The sequence below is a fragment of the Heteronotia binoei genome, chromosome 4 (assembly GCF_032191835.1).
Source record: "Heteronotia binoei isolate CCM8104 ecotype False Entrance Well chromosome 4, APGP_CSIRO_Hbin_v1, whole genome shotgun sequence".
Taxonomy (NCBI): domain Eukaryota; kingdom Metazoa; phylum Chordata; class Lepidosauria; order Squamata; family Gekkonidae; genus Heteronotia; species Heteronotia binoei.
The window spans coordinates 141,648,081-141,668,379 of record NC_083226.1 but is presented as its reverse complement, the minus strand read 5'-3'; the positions used below and the strand labels follow the sequence as shown (position 1 = coordinate 141,668,379).

The window sequence follows — 20,299 nt, the reverse complement described above, 5'->3', positions numbered from 1 at the left end:
CTTGAGCCAGCTACCTGAACCCAGTCTCCACTGGGATTGAACTCAGTCATGAGCAGAGCTTGGCCTGTAGTACTGCAACTTACCACTCTGCATCATGGGGCTCCTTCATACTTTGTTACTAGATGTATTTACAATGTTACTTGCAGAAAACAAAAAAATTAAAAATTTGTATGTCAGTTAATACAATTTTATATGTCAACTAGGGGTGTGCTCTTGGTATAAACTGAGCCAAAAAATACAAACAAATACCTTATCAGTATTTTGTCAGCTAGTTACCAAGTTGACTACTGATTCAGGTACTGATTTGTGAAAATGGCCAACCCAATAAATCTCCAAAATACCGCCAAATGGCTGCAGTTAAAGGGCATTTAAAGGACTCTCCATCCCTTTAAATGCCTTTGGCATGAACTCTCAGCTTGGAGAAGGCATTTAAAAGGACTGTAAGTCCTTTAAATGCCTTTGGAATTCACTTGCAGCAGAGTCAGGCAGTTTGGAGAAGGCATTTAATGGGACCACAATCCATTTAAATGCCTTTTCCCCTCCACTGGAAACAGTGGAGAATAGGGCACCTTCTTCTGGGCCCCATAGAATTGGACCCCCTGCTCCAATCTTTTTGAAACTGGGAAGATTTTTTGAGGAGAGGCACCAACAGCTATGCTACAAATATGGCACCTGAACCTCAAAAAACAGCCCCAACAGAGTCCTGAATACCCCCCAGATTGATTCTCCATTACAGCCTGTGGGGACCATTAAGTATAATGGTTCCAATAGGGTATAATGAAGCCAGAAAAAATTGGCTTTCTCAAACATTTACCGAATCCAAATACCATACTGTATTGTGATTCAGGAATATCAGGAATACCAGTATCAATATCAGGGATACCAATACTTTCTAGGTTTAATATACCTGAACATGAAAAATAATGGATTTTTTTTTTGCATACCTCTAATGCTAACCAAATTATGAATTATGCATCGTTGCTAAAACAGTAAAGTAAGTTAGGTTTGATAGGAACCTTTGTATTGCATAATATTTCAATTTTCCCCAAAACTGCTCTTTTCCTGGGAAGAAGAAATCATATTCCACACCCAAGGTTTCAAAATTTCAGGAAATTTTAGACCTTTGTGCTTTGGTAATCATTTTTTAATGCCAAACTATTATACTGTGATTTAACTGCTAATCTTATAATGCTTTTACTGGTTTGGATAATTGTTTTAGCTTAAGGTATTATCATTATCTTTCTTAGAAGCTAAATATTGGATTCTACAAAACATGAACACAATCTGATCTTTTCTGCCTTCCTTGTTTCTTAGTAGCCATGGGTCAGAGCACCCTCACATACAATATGTCACCAAGGATGCTGGGTCTCCAGTGAAGCATGAGAACTGGGTAAAATCATCCCCCACTCCCCATTTCACTTGTGGCTCCTACGGAGAAGGCAGATAAAACCAGGCACTTACAGTTCATAGTATCCAATACTTTTGAGCAGAGAGGTGGGATATAATACTTTTAAATAAATAATAACAAATTCCTGGTATACGCACCCAAGAAATAAAAACCCTCTGCTACAGCTGCTGTGGCACAAGCAGCAAGTTGTATATACACTGGCACACAAATAGACTCCTTTTGGTAAAACTTACCTACCATTCCCCTTGCTAAGCCATTGCACCAGTGGTAGATTCAAGGGGCATCTTAAATAGCCCTTATGAATTAGAAGGAGTAGAATCTCCTCAAAAAGTTCTTTGTGTTGTGTATCTGCATATCTTAGGGCTCTTCCTCACCCAGTGTATGGTTGTGCTACCACTCACTGCTATCTGAACATAGAATGAGTGAGGCCAGTTTCCAGTATTGATAAAAGGGAGTATTCCCTTGCAATAGCAATGGGAACTCAATATCCACAACTCCGCAGCATCACAGTTGATAGTGTAATCTTTGAAAAAACACCGAACTAAACATAGAACTCAAATACTTATTACTGTCTACTAGAAAAGGAATTATTTACAATGAAAGGTCATTGAAAGGTGTTAAGCCTCTGTGTGGAACCTAAGAAAGTACATCCATAATATATGTTTCCAGTTCTTGTGTTTGCTTCCAAGTTGTTGCCTCTTATTTTCTCTGCTGAAGTGACAGCATTTATCTCAAATACTGTATATACTAGTTTTCCTTCCAAAATTTGACCGATTTCCCACTAGGGGTTGTTCCAGGTTTTCACACAAGCTGCCCCGAAGCTGCAATTTGGCACACTGCTTTTCCGTGGCAAGCAGAAACAGCTTGTCAGAAGATCTCGTCTTTATTTCTGAGACTAGAAAAGGCAACCCTCTCTTTCTTGCCAGAATAGATTCCCATAGTGTTCTGTGTATCTGCAATCCTTTCTCAACAAAATACCTTGCAAATAACACAGGAATTACCCATAAATGTCTCAGCCTACAGTGTTAAATAACAGGTTGAACTGTTTACTCATGAGCAGGTGTGGTTCAGGAAAGACTCCAGCCTATCACTTGATATAACAGGCTAGAACACTTTGCTAACTGCAGCATTCCTCAGATACACTTACAGTCAATTTCATTCTTAAAAGAGTAGTCTTTTGACTTACATGGGAGATTTATTAAATTAGAAGCCACTTCCTACTTTGAACAGTCAGTTGGCATGCCTACCCCCAAGTGGATTTTCTTGTGAACTGAATAAACACCACTATTAGCCATTTCAAGTAGAAAGCTGGCTGGGAGTAATGTTTTTAGTGTGATGTCCATTCAGAATTACAGTTACCAGACCTGGTAAAATACCTGGAGATGTTGGGGATGGATCCTGGAGAAGGCAGGGTTTGGGAGAATAGGGCCTCAGCATGGCAAATGCTGTGCAGTCCACCCTTCAAAGCAGCCATTTTCTCCAGGGGAGTGGATATCTATCAGCTGAAGATCAGTTGTAAAAGCAGGAGATCTCCAGGCCTCACCTGGAGGCTGGCAAATTTATTTACCATTAACATTACAAGAGACCACTAATGAGAAATTTGCTTCTCGGTAACAAATACAGTTGAAATCTTTACTACAGACAGTACTTGAAATGTCATATAAACTACACTAACCATACTTGGAAAATAGCTTAGATTAAAAATAGCTGCATATAATTTTTTAAGATTTAAAACTAACATCATTAATGCCTACAATATTAAAATGAGCTATATTAACATGTAGACGGATCAAACTTACAATATTCATGACACTCAAAATGTAATGCTCAATATCTTTGCGACCATGGTATCCCACCATCATTTTGTCTGCTACTACCAGCGTCTCCACAAAACGTTCAGTGCTTACTGATCTCTTCTGCCGCTGAGGACTACTTAAGGAGTGATTAATTGGACGTGAAGTTGGAATACCAAAGGTATTGTTCATCCACAAAAGTTTATTGCTTCCTGTGAGGTCTTCTAGGAATCAAATAATTAGTGACATCAAATGGATTGCCATGTTAACATCTTCAAGTACATCTGTTCTATGTTTATATTATCTTCCAGATTCTTAAATGAGTATTTGTTGTAACTACGGGAAGAAATTAAACCCCATCGTCTCATAAACAATATATGTCTTGGGTTTTCATCAGAAAATGCTCAACAGCCTTATCTGACTTAAAAAGACTAGCAGTGCAATAGGTCAGCCTTAGAAGGACAATTTAGCTTAACACCATACTGTGTATGTGTGGCAAAGTTCTTCTCAAAGACTGTTATTAATCACTTCAGCAGTGGTATGAATCCACACACTGACTTCAGCCACCTTGTTTCAGTTTGTGCATGGTTAAACACTGGTATGGCAATTCATGTTTCAAAACCTCACATTTATGTCTATGAGGAAGGAAGGAAGGAAGGAAGGAAGGAAGGAAGGAAGGAAGGAAGGAAGGAAGGAAGGAAGGAAGGAAGGAAGGAAGGAAGGAAGGAAGGAAGGAAGGAAGGAAGGAAGGAAGGAAGGAAGGAAGGAAGGAAGGAAGGAAGGAAGGAAGGAAGGAAGGAAGGAAGGAAGGATTCTGCTTCTTGGATGCACACATGTACTTAAATAATGGAACTTGTATTCTCTGGTGCATATAAACTGAGTTAATCTGGTGCATGATATACAGTCTCCTCAAATTTGCATTTATAATGTTAGCATGGCAGTAAGCAGCAAGAAAAAGTGCACATTAGAAGAAACTGTATACTTATAACAACATTTTTATATTGATTTGGGTATAAAAAGGCACTGCCCTCACTTTGTATCTCTGTCATGCTTACGTCAGAAATAAAGTTAATTGAAATAATTAGAGTTTTCACACCAATTATAAAATATCTGTTTTTAAATAAAAAATGCAGCTTACATTTTTGCATAGTAAAGCAATAAATACAAATAACTTAAATCCTGTATGACAAATATACTAATGAGGAATTTCTTATTCAGTTTGAGCTATATTTGACCTCCTGTTACTTAAACAAAATGCAAGACAGAAAAGGGGTTAGCTGCTGAATCCTATACTATGCCTATAAAGGCAGCACAGCATAGGAGAGATAAGACCTAAAGACACACACGGCCCACTGCTAGCAGAATGAGACGATATTACTTTGTTCTGTTTAGGGCAGCCAGCCTTATTTCCTACACTGTGTCAACAGTACAACAGCACTATTTCAGTAGGAAATTAATAATACCCTAAAGAGTAGCCCCATATCCTAACATCAGCTGATATGTTATTTATTTCCGTTTAAAACTTGCATCAACCAAATTGGATTTCTGAGGTAGTGTCCACAAAATATAATTTAAACAATGAATCATTATCATCAATACTAAATAACTTACATCAGCAATAATCTATACTAAGAAATATGAAATACATTTTAGGAGGCATATGGACAGTTCTATACACTTGCTTCCTTTACAGTGCCACAGAAGCCACTAGGCAGAAACAGTTTATGATAAACTCAAGACAACCTCTCGGTCTTTGCCTTTAAAAAGATTTCGTTTTGCACCAAAACCCAATAACTACTTTAAGTTTTCATGGTGCAATTAAAAAATTATATCGACAGACTTACTTCTAATAGAATACAAAATATTTCTTCCACTGTATGAAAATAAAATTGTCTCCGTATATTATTTTAAAGGAACAAAGATATTATTGCAGTTCTGATTTATTTACCTGAAACATCACAATAGGTATGATCATAGAAGAGTCGGTGATACATGGCAGACTTTTTATAAATAACATGAGGGTGTCCACTTTCATAACTAAAATGACTGGAATTTTCAGTTATGTTTTTTAGTGGCTCAATAAAATACTCTTCGTCTTCTGTAGCAATAACACCATGCTTAAAAGAAAGAAGAAAAAAAGACTAAAGTTATTCAAAGTCTAAATATATAAATGTCTGTCTTTTCATACAAAATATTTAACTTGCAGAAAAATTAAATTGACATTCTGACCTTCTGAAATTTGTTCTTGCTCATTGCAGTAAGGTCAAGATGTATTCAGATATCATAAACTACAGTATCCTCATGATAGGAACAAGCCAGAAACTCTTTGGCTTAACACAAGTCCTTCCTCTTAAGAACATAAGAGAAGGCCCATCCAACACCAATGGCCCATCCAGTCCAACCATGGTTGGCGGGTGGGAGTGGATGAGGTAGGCAGCTGCCTCGGACACCACGTAGCCAACAGGGCGCCTTCAGGTGCCCTCTCCCACTGCTCCACCATTCTCGGCTTCCTGGATCACAGACACAGGAAGCTGAGCAGTGGGACTGTGCGCCAGTGTGCGCTCTCCTCCAAGCCTGGCTTCCTAGCCGGGCTTGGAGGACAACGGCCTCACTCTGAGTCTGCCTCCTCTTGTGGAGGAGGCAGCCAGGAGTGAGGCACAGCAACCCGTGGCCCCTTTTGTGTGCCCAGCACCCAGGCAAACAAAAGAGGCAGCGCAGCCTCACTCCAACCCCCATAGGGGGGCACAAGCATGGGGGTGGCCTGAGGCAGCAAAACCCCCAGCCCCTCTCCTAAGTCCAACACTCTTGTGTTACAAAGTGGCCAAAACCTAGGCGCCATCAGAAGGCTTTGTAGATATATGCAAATCTTAAACTTTATTGGAATATCAAAATTGGGTGCTTCAATAAATTGTGGCTTGCTTATATCCTACAAAGCAGGGTTGCCAGGTCCAACAGGAAATAATTGGGACCTTGGGGGTGGAGACTTTGGAGTTGAAGCCAGGAGCAAGGTTGTGACAAGCACGATTGAACTTCGAAGGGAGTTCTGGCCATCATATTTAAAGGGACCACATGCCTTTTAAATGCCTTCCTTCCATTGGAAATAATGGAGATGGGGGCACAGAATTTGACCCCTGGTCCAATCTTTTTGAAACTTGGGGTGGGTGGCTGAGGAGAGGGACCAGATGCTATGCTGAGAATTTGGTGCCTCTGTCTCAAAAAACAGCCCCCCCCCCCGAGCCCCAAATTGATTTTCTGTTATACCCTCTGGGAACTGGTCTCCATAGGGTATAATGGAGTGCTCAGCCCCTCCAGTTTCTGATAACACTTAAGCAGAAGGAGGGCCTCCCTCCCAACTGGGAACTGGCAACCCTACTACAAAGCAAGATCCTAACTTGAACTAAACCATGGCATGGGGGTAAGAAATAAACCCAAAGTGCCCTATTTGGCCAAACTGCAGTTAGACTAGTGGTCTCCTAAATAGAAAGTCTTCATTCTCAATATGCAAGGACACAAAGGCGAAGGGAAGAAGCACAACAAATCAAATGAAAATAAAGATCATTCTTTTCATGAGGGGGGCGGGAAAACCACAGTGGTTTGCTCACAACATCTGAAAATGCAGCCCAAGTCTTTTTTCCAAGCACAGAAATATAAAAACGCTATCATGAATGAACTGTGCCTTCCAGTCCAGATTTTTTCCTGAATGCTATCATTAACATTCAGAATGGGGTCTTTTACACCTCTTCCAGGGAAAAATGTCCTGATATGGGAACAACTCATCTTTCTCTCCTTGGGGAATTGAGTAAGCATTAATAATCCTATTTCCATAAACACCATTAATGTCCAAGGGCACCCTGAGTACATGTTCTACTAATTTTGAAAAGTTGTAGGGGAAAAGAATTCAATGTGAACAAACGAATCACATTTTTTTCTGAAAACCCATGTTTAAAATCATACTATTCACATCTATAAAATATCAAGCCAAAACAATTCCAACTAAACGTTAGATAATGAACACAGTGATGTTGTGATAGCACATTAAAACAATTTTTTTCAGTGTTAAACATTGTTCCATATGTGGTTTAATGTAATATATGAGACATTGTTATTAAAAGATTTATTCAAATACATTATTAAATAGATTGTTTTATCCAGAAAGCAAAACCCAACACTATACCACCTTTGTGAAAGTTGAGACCATTAAAATGCATTCATGCTATATATACTGCTTATAAAAACATTTTAACTACCCAGAGTCATATCTAAGCAGATTAGCAGATCATCAAAACAAGGAATCACTTCCTCTCATTTTCCACAGCAAACTGTCCATTAATCTAAACTTATCGTATAATAAAGTTGGTATTTTGCAGAAAGTTTTCTACCTGTGACTATCATTATTTATGTGGGCATTTTAGAAAGTTCAGAGGGATTAAGAAAACTGTTTTCTTCCCCACTGTTTCCTATGTATGTGATGAAAGGGGGAGACAATGCCATGCCTTCCCAGTTCCATCCACTGGAAGTTGCAGAGAACAACAGAAATGTTCCACATGAAGATCATAACTACTGAGCAGGTTCTTACTATTAAAAGCTCAAGCTGAATGTATGCAGGTTTTAATTTTTAAATACATAAACATGGTGGTGGCACTTGTATTTGTAAAAGTGCAGTAAGGAAGCAAAGCCAACTCTGACGGTCAATAATACACTAGCATATCTTAGGGTGTAAGAGCCCCGTGGCGCAGAGTGGTAAAGCTGCAGTATTGCAGTCCTAAACTCTGCTCACAACCTGAGTTTGATCCCGGAGGAAGCTGGGTTTCAGGTAGCCGGCTTGAGATTGACTCGGCCTTCCATCCTTCCAGGGTCGGTAAAATGAGTACCCAGTTTGCTGGGGGGGAAACGTAAATGACTGGGGAATGCAATGGCAAACCACCCCATAAGACACTTCGGTGTGAAGGGCGGGGTATAAATTCCAATATAAATAAATAAATAAATAAATAAAAAGTCTGCTGTGAAAGCAACATCACCCCAGAGCCAGAAATGACTGGTGCTTGCACAGGAGATTACCTTTACCTTTTTATATCTTAGGGTGTGGTAAGGAATATCAAGGTAAATGACCTCACATAAAAGTAATTAAAGGTGGCAGGCAGCCATTAATTCAAGATGGTAAATACCAAGCTTTATACTTTACCAAGAGCATGATAATAAAGGAGCATGTTAACTGAACACTTTTCTTAAATCTGATTTGCTCCTTGACTAAAAGTCTTGAGCACTCAAAACCCTTTCTGCTAAGTAGCATCATCTGGACACAACACTAAGCCAATGGAATAATCTTGCAACAGCAAAGGCAAGATTAGGGTATCTGTCAAATAAAAGGAGTGAAACTATATTGTTATTAGACAAAGATGAGAAATTATCTAGGTATACTGTATGAGACCATGTGTTCAAGTAATTCCTTTCTTGGATATTCTTGATATAGAACTTAACAACTGAGGGATCCAGGCTCTGAATGGTGTCATGGTTTTGTCCAATAAAAGAGACTTTTGTGTTAAGATTCTTGGACCAAGAGGATATATGAACTGTTGAGGAAACATTTATTCAGGCCAACTGAAGACAGACAACTATTAACAGAATCATGGAAAGCGGAAACACCTGAAGTGTACTTTTACCTGAAGACCTACGTTGCTGTATTAAGAAACCTGATGGGAAAACTGCTTCCATTTGGTACATACAACTTCCAGGTACAGAGTTTCCCTAACCTTGTCAGTAAGGTTCTGAAACTAAAAAGTGTGGATGAAATTTCACAGATTCATGCAGAAGATACAATCTAGACCATGAGAGTAGATGTACATGACCATATGAGATAGATGTACATGACCTTATGAGACAAGGAATTCTGAAAACTGTGATTGGCACGGCCCGTGTAGACTGACGAGAGAATTCACAAGGTCCTGCCGTCCATTGTCTTACTCAGAATCAATGGAAATGGAGGGAAAACATAACCTTTCCCAACTAACTGTGAAATGGAAAAGCTGTCTTACACTTATACTTTATTTGATTTATCCCGCCCTCCCAGCCAAAGCAGGCTCTGTTATCAAGGCAGGATTGTTGTGAACCCTGGTACCAAACCAAGGATATAATTAACAATGTTGGATGCTATTTCACCACAGATAAAACAATGACACAGAAGTTGCTTAGACAAACTGAAGAAATTTACTCATGTCTACCTTAAATATATAAACAGCCATTAGACCAATATACTGGCTTAAATCTCGCAGCCAAATGTCCATTGCCTACTTCCACATACTGCACTGAATTCTAACAAGCTTGAGGTAGGCCATGAAGGCCCTCAAAGCCACTGTCTAATAGTACAGAAGGTTTACTTAAATTTCACCAGAAACCAAAAGCCATGGGTTGACAAAACTTGGCAATTAGCATCCTACCTGACATTAGAAGCAACTAAATCTACTTTTGAGAGGCTAGAAGGCCATGCCACCTACTAATCACAAAGAGTGAGCCACCAAAGAAGACATGTGAGAATGGAAAGCAAACTTGGGTTGATGGTGTCATGTAAGGCAGAACTAGGGTGGCCAGACCGTCCCGGGCACCCGGGAATGTCCCGGTTATGGCCCCCTATTCCCGCCTCCCGGGCTCGCTATACCGGGACCATTAGAGGTTTAGCCAGCCCCGGAGGCGGTGGGCCGCGCAGGGACGCTCCCTCCCTCACTCGCCGCCTTCCCCACCCGCGCGCGGGGCCCGGCGGCAGTGGCAGAGGCCGGGGAGGCGGCGGAGAGGCCGGCGCTGGTCTCTGGAGGGCCTCCAGCGACCAGCGCCAACCAGCGGAGGGGCCGGCACTGGTCCCTGGAGGGCCTCCAGCGACCAGCGCCGACCAGCGGAGGCCGCGGAGAGGCCGGCGCTGGTCCCTGGAGGCCCTCCAGAGTCTCTGGAGGGCCTCCAGCGACCAGTGCCGGGCCAGCGGAGGCCGCGGAGAGGCCGGCGCTGGTCCCTGGAGGCCCTCCAGAGTCTCTGGAGGGCCTCCAGCGACCAGCGCCGGGCCAGCAGAGGCCGCGGAGAGGCCGGCGCTGGTCCCTGGAGGCCCTCCAGAGACCAGCGGAGGCCCTCCCCAGCCTCCGCAGCCGCCGCCAGCCCCGCCAGCAGCACCAGCCGCCGGGAGGAGAGGCCGCCACCCGCCCTGGATGAAGGTAAGCAGGGAGGGAGGGGGCGAAAACGGGGGGGCGGCTGGCGGGAGGGGGCAACCGGCCTTCCTTCCTTCCCTTCCCTCCTTCCTCCCTCCCTCCCTCCTTCCCTCCTTCCTTCCCTCCCCCCTCCCTCTTTCCCTCCTTCCCTCCTCCCTTCCTTCCCTCCCTCCCCCTTCCTTCCCTCCCTCCTTCCTTCCCTCCCTCCTCCCTCCCTCCCTCCTTTCTTCCTTCCTCCCTCCTTCCCTCCTTCCCTCCCTCCTTCCCTCCCTCCTTCCCTACCTCCCTCCTCCCTTCCCTCCCTCCCTCCCTCCTTCCTTCCCTCCCTCCTTCCCTCCCTCCTTCCCTCCCTCCTCCCTTCCCTCCCTCCTTCCTTCCCTCCCTCCTTCCTTCCCTCCCTCCCTCCTCCCTTCCTTCCTTTCTTCCTTCCTTCCCTCCCTCCTTCCCTCCCTGCCTCCTCCCTTCCTTCCCTCCCTCCCTCCTTCCCTCCCTGCCTCCTCCCTTCCTTCCCTCCCTCCTTCCTCCCTCCCTGTTTTGGTGGTTTGGTATATGGTTACTTTTGCATTTATTGGCATTTGCATTTATTGGCAATAGCTTGTGTAATACAGCATTTTGACTTTTTTTTTTTGCCATATAGATAGGGTGATCATTTTCCTATACTACTTGTGCTTTGCGTATTTTTCAAGTGCTTGTGTATTTATGTACATTGTTTTCATTGACTAAGGGAGGTATCTGGTGTTTTCTGGTTGTCATTTGGGGAAAATGATGTCACAGGAAGTGATGTCACTTCCTGCTTCCGGCAGGTGGCGCGGGGGAAATGATGTCACAGGAAATGATGTCACTTCCTGCTTCCAGCAGGTGGCGCGGGGAAAATGATGTCACAGGAAGTGATGTCACTTCCTGCTTCCGGCAGGTGGCGCGGGGCAAATGATGTCACAGGAAGTGATGTCACTTCCTGTTTCCGGCAGGTGGCGTGGGGGGGGGAATGATGTCACAGGAAGTGATGTCACTTCCTGTTTCCAGCGGTGGCGTGACGTCACCCGAAGTGACGTCACTTCCTGTTTCCGGCGGCGCGCGCACAGAGCGCGCGCGCACCCCTGCCTTCCCCCTCCCAAAGGTGTCCCTGGCTGGCCTTCAGACATTATGGCCACCCTAGGCAGAACATTCAAGAAAGCACAGCTGAAGAGGTACATTCTTAATCCAGCAAAAAAGTACATCCTTTAATCAGCAAAAAAGGCAGACTAGAAATAAGTGCTTGGCAGTACAATAATACAGATCCTATGAGGTCCAAAAATTACTAAAAGCAGCTAATTGTTTGGGTTGTCTGAAGTTCCAAAGCATGATGGCTAACCAAGCCTGCTGTGGTCTAATGAGGTAAAGTGATCACTAGAACCAAGATAATGTTACCACTAATAATAAATGGGATAAAATTTGGTTGGGGTAAAATGAGAAGTCCCCAGGATGATTGTGCTCCCCCCAATTTTTGCCCATTGATCAGGTTAGCATCAATTAGGAAAGGGCAAAAATTACCTGGAGGTCTCCCACCACAGGTAGGCAAATGGGAGCCTTAAATCAGAGGGATTTTAAAGTGATCATAAAATCTCTAGAATACTGCAACTGTATCCAAAAATACTTCCATTCAGGAACTTAAAAACATGTCCCTGCTGCAGTAGCAGCTGCATGTCATATAAAAACACATTAGGATGGCATCCATGCATGCCATATCTGCCCTATTGCTTTCTCTATATCACATCAGTGTCGAACTGCCAAAATGCCAGTAATTATACTGGGCTTCCTGAAGTCTGGCACCCCCTTTTCCCTCCTTTCCCTCTTCCCAGCTGAGCCAACATTGTAAAGTTACACCTGGCTCAGCTGAGGAACTAAGAAAGCTTTTTGATGAGTTGAAAAGAGGGGGAAGTTATGTGGAGCTTTAGCTCCACTGCTTCCCTGTACTGGCTTCAGGCAGAGTATCCACATTATATGAGTCACATTGCCTGCAGCCACCCCAGTTCCCTGCTGAGCTGAACTAAGGCAGCCTTTTGAAAAATTCCAGCTCATTAGGAAAAAAATTCAGGAGCCAAACAAGATGCACCTGATGACATTGTGTTGACATTCCCTAATGCAGTGGAGGCAACTCACTGTCCGCACAGGGAATCCCCATGGGGAAGCAGTTTGAAACACATTTTTTTGAAAGCCAGCAGTCCAAATTTTGTAGTGAAATGACAACCTCACTAGAGTAGCATAAAGTAACTGCTGTTAAGACCTAGATTCCAGTCCTGTCCAACTAGTACCCTGATTGTCACTTTTCCAACCTTAGATGCAGGGACAAGTTATTCTAGAGGGTTCAAGAAGCACAACAGAGGAATTTGGAAGCTAGAAAATTAATGCAATTCCAGAGTTTAACCTTGCTGAATAATTAATAAGACCCACTCCGGCAATCTGATGCCTAAAGGAGAGAAAGGGCAGCGTCTGTGGCTGAGGCAGAAATCTGAAGACAACTAAAGGATTTCTGAAAGTAGTCAAAGCAAAGCCAAGTTAGGTTTTGAAACATTCATTGGAGATGTAACATCCTTGGAATGTGATTTAGATAATGACCAATGGAACATTTATTACTGCTGCTGCAGCTGCCAATGGAATTCAAAACAATGCTGAGCATGGTGGCTGTGTCTCAGTTGTAGAGCACTTGATTTGCTTGGAGAACATGCCAGATGCAGTCTCTGGTGTCTCCAGTTAAAATGATCAGCTACTAAATGATACGAAAAAACACACCTGCACAACCACTGTCACTCATAGTAGAAAATACTGACTTTGATAGACCAGTGATATGACTCAGTGTGAGACAGCTTCGTGTGTTCATAAACAGAGATAGATTCATGATGAATTTTGGCCAGTTTATGGTTCACAAACCTAAGTTTGCAAACTGAAGAGCCACCACGAACTTCCATGAATTTTAAGACAGTTCATGGTGGTTCATGAAGAGCAGAAAGCCATTTAACCCTTCTGAAACCTCTGCTTTCTGTTCCCCACAAAAACTGGCAGAGAGCAGAAAGCAGGGAATTAAATGGCTCACCAACAGGGAGTCACAAACCACTACAAACCAGTTTGGTTCGTGAACCAATATAGGTTTGTGGTTTGGCTCATCTCTATTCATGAAAGGAGTGACTATAAAAAAATAAAACAGAAAGTTCAAAGGACCTTAGTCTTGTTATCTCATCTTGAGGACTCATTAATTGGCTTTAGACAGCCTAATTACTCTCAGCCTCAGCTCCCATGTGAAATATGGGGCTAATAGTGGTAGCTGAAAAGTGTTGAATAACTAACAGTACATGAAGCATTATATAAGGTATATATAAAGGCATATATACATGTATACAGACTTAATTTAATATTTCCAGCCTGATAATAACAATTCAAAGGCATGATGAATTTATGATAAACTAAGAACAAAAATATTCTGCTTTTAATTCTTCTGCTAGTGAACAGTTTAACCAATCAGAATAGTCACTTGTTTGATTTTACAATCTTTTATCAACTTAGTAACTCACAGGATCATCTTCTTTCTATCTATCTATCTATCTATCTATCTATCTATCTATCTATCTATCTATCTATATATATATATATACACCCTATGGTGGTGGCCAACTGGAGCTCTCCCATTGACTTACAGGTGCATTCCATACACTCGACAAATAATTGGCTTATCATGCTTCAGTCACCCCCTCTGGGTTCCCACCTGCTAACTCTCCTATCACTCATCCACTGCAGGCTTGAACAAAATGCTGAAACAGTCTTACCTCAGAGAAAGACACATATCAGATGCCTCTCTGTGTCCTCTCCATCAACCCACCTCAGAAAGGGCTGCTGCTCCACTGCAGCCTCATGAAGCATTTCCTCAGAGGCCATGGTGGCTGCCTCTTTCCGGTGGCTCAGTGGTAGAGCATCTGCTTGGTAAGCAGAAGGTACCAGGTTCAATCCCTGGCATCTCCAAAAAAGGGTCCAGGCAAATAGGTGTGAAAAATCTCAGCTCGAGACCCTGGAGAGCCGCTGCCAGTCTGAGTAGACAATACTGACTTTGATGGACCAAGAGTCTGATTCAGTATAAGGCAGCTTCATATGTTCATATGTTCCCTCCCTCTCTCCTCCCCACTGGGGAAGCTGCTAGCCAGAGGCTATTGCTAGGCAACCAATGTTGCCTTCGGCTGAATATAATGCCATTGAGTTCACCCTCCAAAGCAGTTATTTTCTCCAGAGAAGAGAGATCTCTTGTCTGGAGTTCAGTTGTGATCCCAAGAGATCTTCAGACTCCACCTGGTGGTTGGCTACCCTAGGTCTGGCAGCACCCTCTGGGTGACTTGATGCCACCTGACTGGCATGACTTAACTAGGTCTGTCTGCTTGCTCCTGTTCAACAGCAGTTCCCCTATGACAGCCACTGTAACTTGCCAACTCCAGGTTGGGCAATTCCTAGAGATTTCCTGGAGATTTTCCTGTAGGGGGTGGAGCCTGGAGAGGGTAGGGTTTGAGGAGGGGTGGGACCTCATACAGGTACAATGCCATAGACTCCACCCTCCAAATCAGCCATTTCCTCCTGGGGGAACAACTGTTGCCAATCTCCAGGTGAGGGCTGGAGATCGCTCAGAATTACAGCTGCTCTCAGGATGGCAGAGATTAGCTTCCCTTGAGGTGGGGGGGGGTTTGAATGTCTTGGGTGGGTGGGAAGACAGCAAGGGTGGGGGGAAACTCACCCAGACTGTCTTTCTACAGGCCATTGTATTTTTCTTCACAATGGGCCTTATTCCTAGTCACACCATAAGGATGTTATTTGATAATAATAAAGCAAAAATTCTAGATTAAAATCTGGACAAATTTAACTGCAATTGCAAGAATCATTTAATTAACTCAGAAATGAATATCAGTGGGTTTTTCCCCCAAAAAAGAACTTCTAAGCTCAGAAGCCACATGTGGCTCTTTCACTCATATTGTGTAGCTCTAGAAGCCCCCACTACCCCATTGGCTGGCTTGGATAATGTGTTTAAAGTTGGTTTCTTTCCACCTCTCTCCACCTCCCTCATCTATTTGCCTGCCTGCCTTCCTTCCAGCTCTCAAACATCTGACATTCATCTCTTGTGGCTCTCAAACATCTGACATTTATTATGTGGCTCTTCTGTTAAGCAAGTTTGGCTACCCGTTCTAAGGATTGCTGCTTTAACCTTATTAGGCTTCATATCTTCAACAGATTAAAATGTTACCCAATTTTAAACTATCTTCCAAGCTGCTAATTTCAGTTTGCCATGATTATGTTACTATTATAAATATATATCTGTTTCCAGGATTATAGCATAACCAATCACCTCCAATAAGGCAATACCACTCCACTAGGCAAACAGGTGAATTTGCTAAGTTATACATTAGCATTAATGATGACAGGCTCATGACAGATGCCTAGCTGTAAGAGGGTACTTGCCATTAGCACCTTGAGTAATTGGTACAATTACATTTTCCATGTTCTGCTTGTATTATCTATTACAACATCAGCACTGACAAAGTTACTCTATCCAGCACAGGGAAGACAAATGGGCAATTACTCTTAACTTGCATTCCAGCTGCTCAAGCCACTAATTTCTCACAAACACAAGTTTCAGTCCTTGTAAGTTCAGTCTTTAAAGTTCGATTCAAGTGGGTAGCTGTGTAAGTCTGAAGCAACAGAACAACTGGAAGTCCAGTGGCACCTTTAAGACAAACAAAGTTTTATTCAAGGTATACGCTTTCGTGTGCACACACTACTTTTTCAGATACATCTGAAGTGTACATGCACACTAGGGATGCCAGTCCCCAGGTGGGAGCATGGGATCCCCCAATTTTGCAACATCATCACACCAGGACCGTCATGCAGTGACACTGGGTTTAGGGCAAACCTCTATGATTTGATTCCAGTTATGCTATACAGTTTGCCCAAAAACCAGAGCATCACCAAGCGACGTCCCCAGCATAATGACATCACTCCTGTGTACATCAGGGATATTGCCCCCCCCCCCAGAAAGCTCCATCCCACCCACTACCACCAGCAACCCTAGTGCACACAAAAGCTTATACCTTGAATAAGACTTTGTTGTCTTAAAGGTGACACTGGACAAAGTCTTTAAAGCACAGGTGTCAAACATGCAGTTCGGGGGCTGAATCAGGCCCCCAAGCAACTGGCTGTCATCTGCTTCCTTCTCTCTATATCTTGCTTCCTTCCGCATAACAGCTTGCTTTGCAAGGCTTGCTCAATTGCACAGGAGCTACAGAACAAAACCTCTATTTTCTCCATTGCTGAGACTCCTCCCTTGAGGAGGAATAGCTTGCTTTGCCAGGCTCTCTCAATCACACTGCAGAGCTGCTGAGCCAAGCCTCTCTTTCTTCTATTGACTGAGGCTCCTTCCCCCCCACCAAGTCCCTGGGGAAGGAAGGAAAGAGCCAGAGCTTCCTTTGCCCAGTTCCCTGGATCCCATAGGAGAAATACAAAGAAAGCACCTTTAAGACCAATGAATGCTAATGTTTTTGAGTTTTTAAAAAATATATATTTGTGTTTGTTTGTGTTCTTTATAAAATTTATCTCTCTGCTACCTAATCTTAAATAGGTACACACATGGTCCAGCCCAACATAGCTCAGCCCAACCAGACATGGCCCAGCCCAACAAGGTCTCTTTTAGGTCAGATCTGCCCCTCATAACAAATGAGTTTGACACCCCTGCTTTAAACTAAAATTAATACCACTTAGTCATCTTATGCTAGGGCAACGTTGTGACTTAAAAATTACACTTATTACAATAGTACATAGCTAGAAAATACCTTCAGAAAATACCTTTTGTACTTATTTCTTGTAAGGATGTTTGTAATGGTTACGTATGCCAATCACAGGCCCCCAATTTCTGTTTTTAGGGATATCTAACAGCTTCCTTAAGCATTATTATACAGAAAATAAATTCCACACTGAGTTACATAATAGACATTTAGCTCAAACCCAGATTTAGTTTGCCATTTTAGTTAATTTGAGGGAAACTAGTTCCAGTTTCTACAGAACAAGACATCTTCCATGTTCCGTGATGTGAGTTAGGTCATCTTGACAGCATCCCCTCTCCCCAAGCCATTAAATACTGAGCTTCTCTTCACACAGGCAATTCTCTTATTTTCCTATGTAAAGTTATTATTCCTTTTTGGTTGTTGAATGAAAGCAGAATATGAGAAACAGCTAAGGGAAAAAAGTAAATAAACCCCAAGGCTTGGTAAATAGCATGTCAGAACCCTCACAGAATGTCAGTTAGTAACAGTTTTAGAATGCCCACCCTCCTCACATTCACCATGAGACCCATCTCCATGTCTACTTTATCAATATTGGGTATGGTGGAATATGTTTATCCTTTCCTCTCCTTAGCAGATGTCAAAAGTTAGCAATCCTACCTCAAGTATGCTTAAAATGACAGAGGGACTAGAAAACAACAACGAACACTACATTTTCATCTAATAATAATATCCCCAACTGCAAACAAACGCTCTCAAAATACCCATTTAAAAGTGTGTCTAAACAGAACTATATCTGTGAGAATAATTAAAGAAGAACCAAAGGCCAAAAGACGTTTCTGTTCTTAGACCATAGCACAGAAAAAATCACTGAAATCAAGCTTACTGGAAACTCAATGATGCTTTCAACACAATGAAATCTGAAAAGACGTTCAATGTGTATTACAACCCACTGAATTTCACCAAGTGAATTACATCATCATGTTAATCCTCTCTTTCCTCACGGATAAATTTGTGAGTCAAGTAAGTATGTATTCCTATTCAGCCAAACACAGTGAAGAAAAGAGGCACTAAGAACAACTAGCACTCCTGTATTATATATACTATGGAAAAACCACTGTCTAAAATCAACATATAACAGGGAAAAATGGTGGAGACCTTAGTACTAGCAAGCTGACTACAATCAGAAAGAGAATAAATTTCAGTGGTCTAAACAGACATGCTAATGGAAAATCCATTCCATGTTTTCTTTTCAACTTAGTCTGTGCTGCAATCAATACTCCCTCTAAGCTGTGGAGTCTTGTGAACAAAAATTCTACTTCATGACCTACTGGCATTAAAGTTGTGAGCTACTGCATAAATGAATTTGCCCTGGGCCCATTTTTCCTGAGCTAAGACAAAATATGTGAGGCAGAGGTTAAAAAACTGTGAGCTAGCTCACAATAACTCAGCTTAGTGGAAACACTAGCTGCAGTGTGCTTCAATGGAGTCGAGATCAATTCCACTTTCAGCATTCCTATAGCTAGTTGAAGCTCATGCTTTCTGGAGTGGTTTCCTTGCAAATAAAGGGATGATGCTTTGAGCCAGCTTGTCTCTGCTGAATGGACTTGATCTAGTGAATACTCTTACCTGCAAACCCACAGCCAAAGAAGGATATTATACTGGAGAGCCATTTGAGTAGACCTGGGTAGTGGTAGGGAGGCACTTGCCGTGCCATTTCACTGTTTTTCCCAGGCTCAGAGCATTTTATATTTTTAGTTTATGTTGTGATCCTTGTGTTTTTTCTTGATGTTTTATTTTTAAAATGAAGTAAATAAAGTAAACAGTGAGCCATTTTTGTGTTTTCCATGCAATTCTCCACAGAACAAAAAACACTCACAGGAAAGATTTACAGCAGGGGTGTCAAATTTATGGCTCATTGGCATAACCAGCCTGCCCAGAGCTTTAATCAGGCCCACAAGCTCTTTTCTCCCCCCTCTCCTGTCCTCATCCTTTGAAGCTCTGAGACTACCAAAATTCCCAGTTCCTTCTGCCTTGTCTTTGCCAGCTTCAGCAGTAAGCTCTTCTGGGCTTCCAAAGCTGCAAAGAAAATGCAGAATGGGTGTTCCATTAAGGTCTCTGTGCCCAGATAGACTACTCTAGAACTGTTTCTAGCAATAGTGCTCTGAGACTGAAATGACAGACCCTAGAGTAGAATGACAGTCCCTAGCAATAGAATCTGTGTTCCGGGACTGTAATGACAAGGTGAAGAGTGGAATGACAGCCCCTGGAAATAGCAGCAGCGTTCTCAGAATGAAATTCCACTCTGGGAATAGAATTCCACTTTGTGGGCCCTCATTCCAATCCCAGTATGCTTCTGCTACTTCCAGGGACTGTCATTTCACTCTGGGGGCTGTCTTTCCAGTCCCAGATTAGTCTATCTGGGCCCAGAGGCTTAATGGAAAATCCATTCTATGTTTTCCTTGCAACTTTGTCTGAGCTGCAATGTATGTCAATGGAGAAGAGCTCAAGTAGTTTCACTTTCCAGCGTTTGTATGGCCAGTTGAAGCTGTTGCTTGCTGGAGTGGTCTCCTTGCAAATAAAAGGGCAACTAGTGCAGAAAAGGGCAACTAGAATGAAGAAAGGTTAAAACGCTTGGGGCTCTTTAGCTTGGAGAAACATCGACTGCAGGGTGACATGATAGAGGTTTACAAGATAATGCATGGGATGGAGAAAGTAGAGAAAGAAGTACTTTTCTCCCTCTCTCACAATACAAGAACTCATGGGCATTCAATGAAATTGCTGAGCACTCAGGTTAAAACAGATAAAAGGAAGTACTTCTTCACCCAAAGGGTGATTAACATGAGAAATTCACTGCCACAGGAGGTGGTGGCGGCTACAAGCATAGCCAGCTTTAAGAGGGGATTGGATAAAAATATGGAGCAGAGGTCCATCAGTGGCTATTAGCATCAGTATATATATGTGTGTGTGTATACACACACACACATATATTAGCCACTGTGTGACACAGAGTATTGGACTGGATGGGCCATTGGCCTGGTCCAACATGGCTTCTCTTATGTTCTTATGTAAAGAGTTGATGCTTTGAGCCAGCTTGTCTCTGCTGAATGGATCCAAGAACTGGTGCCT

General features: G+C 42.6%; 1 protein-coding gene across 4 annotated transcripts in view; it reads right to left on the bottom strand.

Annotated features, from left to right (window-relative positions):
* ADAMTS6 (ADAM metallopeptidase with thrombospondin type 1 motif 6) overlaps nucleotides 1–20,299 on the bottom strand; it is a 231,690-nt gene that overhangs the window by 188,767 nt on the left and 22,624 nt on the right. For all 4 annotated transcript variants that reach the window (XM_060235914.1, XM_060235915.1, XM_060235912.1 and 1 more), the window contains exons 4-5: nucleotides 5,150–5,318; nucleotides 3,208–3,425 (exon numbers count right to left, since the gene is read on the bottom strand). In XM_060235914.1, coding sequence (XP_060091897.1) covers nucleotides 3,208–3,425; nucleotides 5,150–5,318 — 387 coding nt within the window. The remainder of the gene's footprint in view (nucleotides 1–3,207; nucleotides 3,426–5,149; nucleotides 5,319–20,299) is intronic.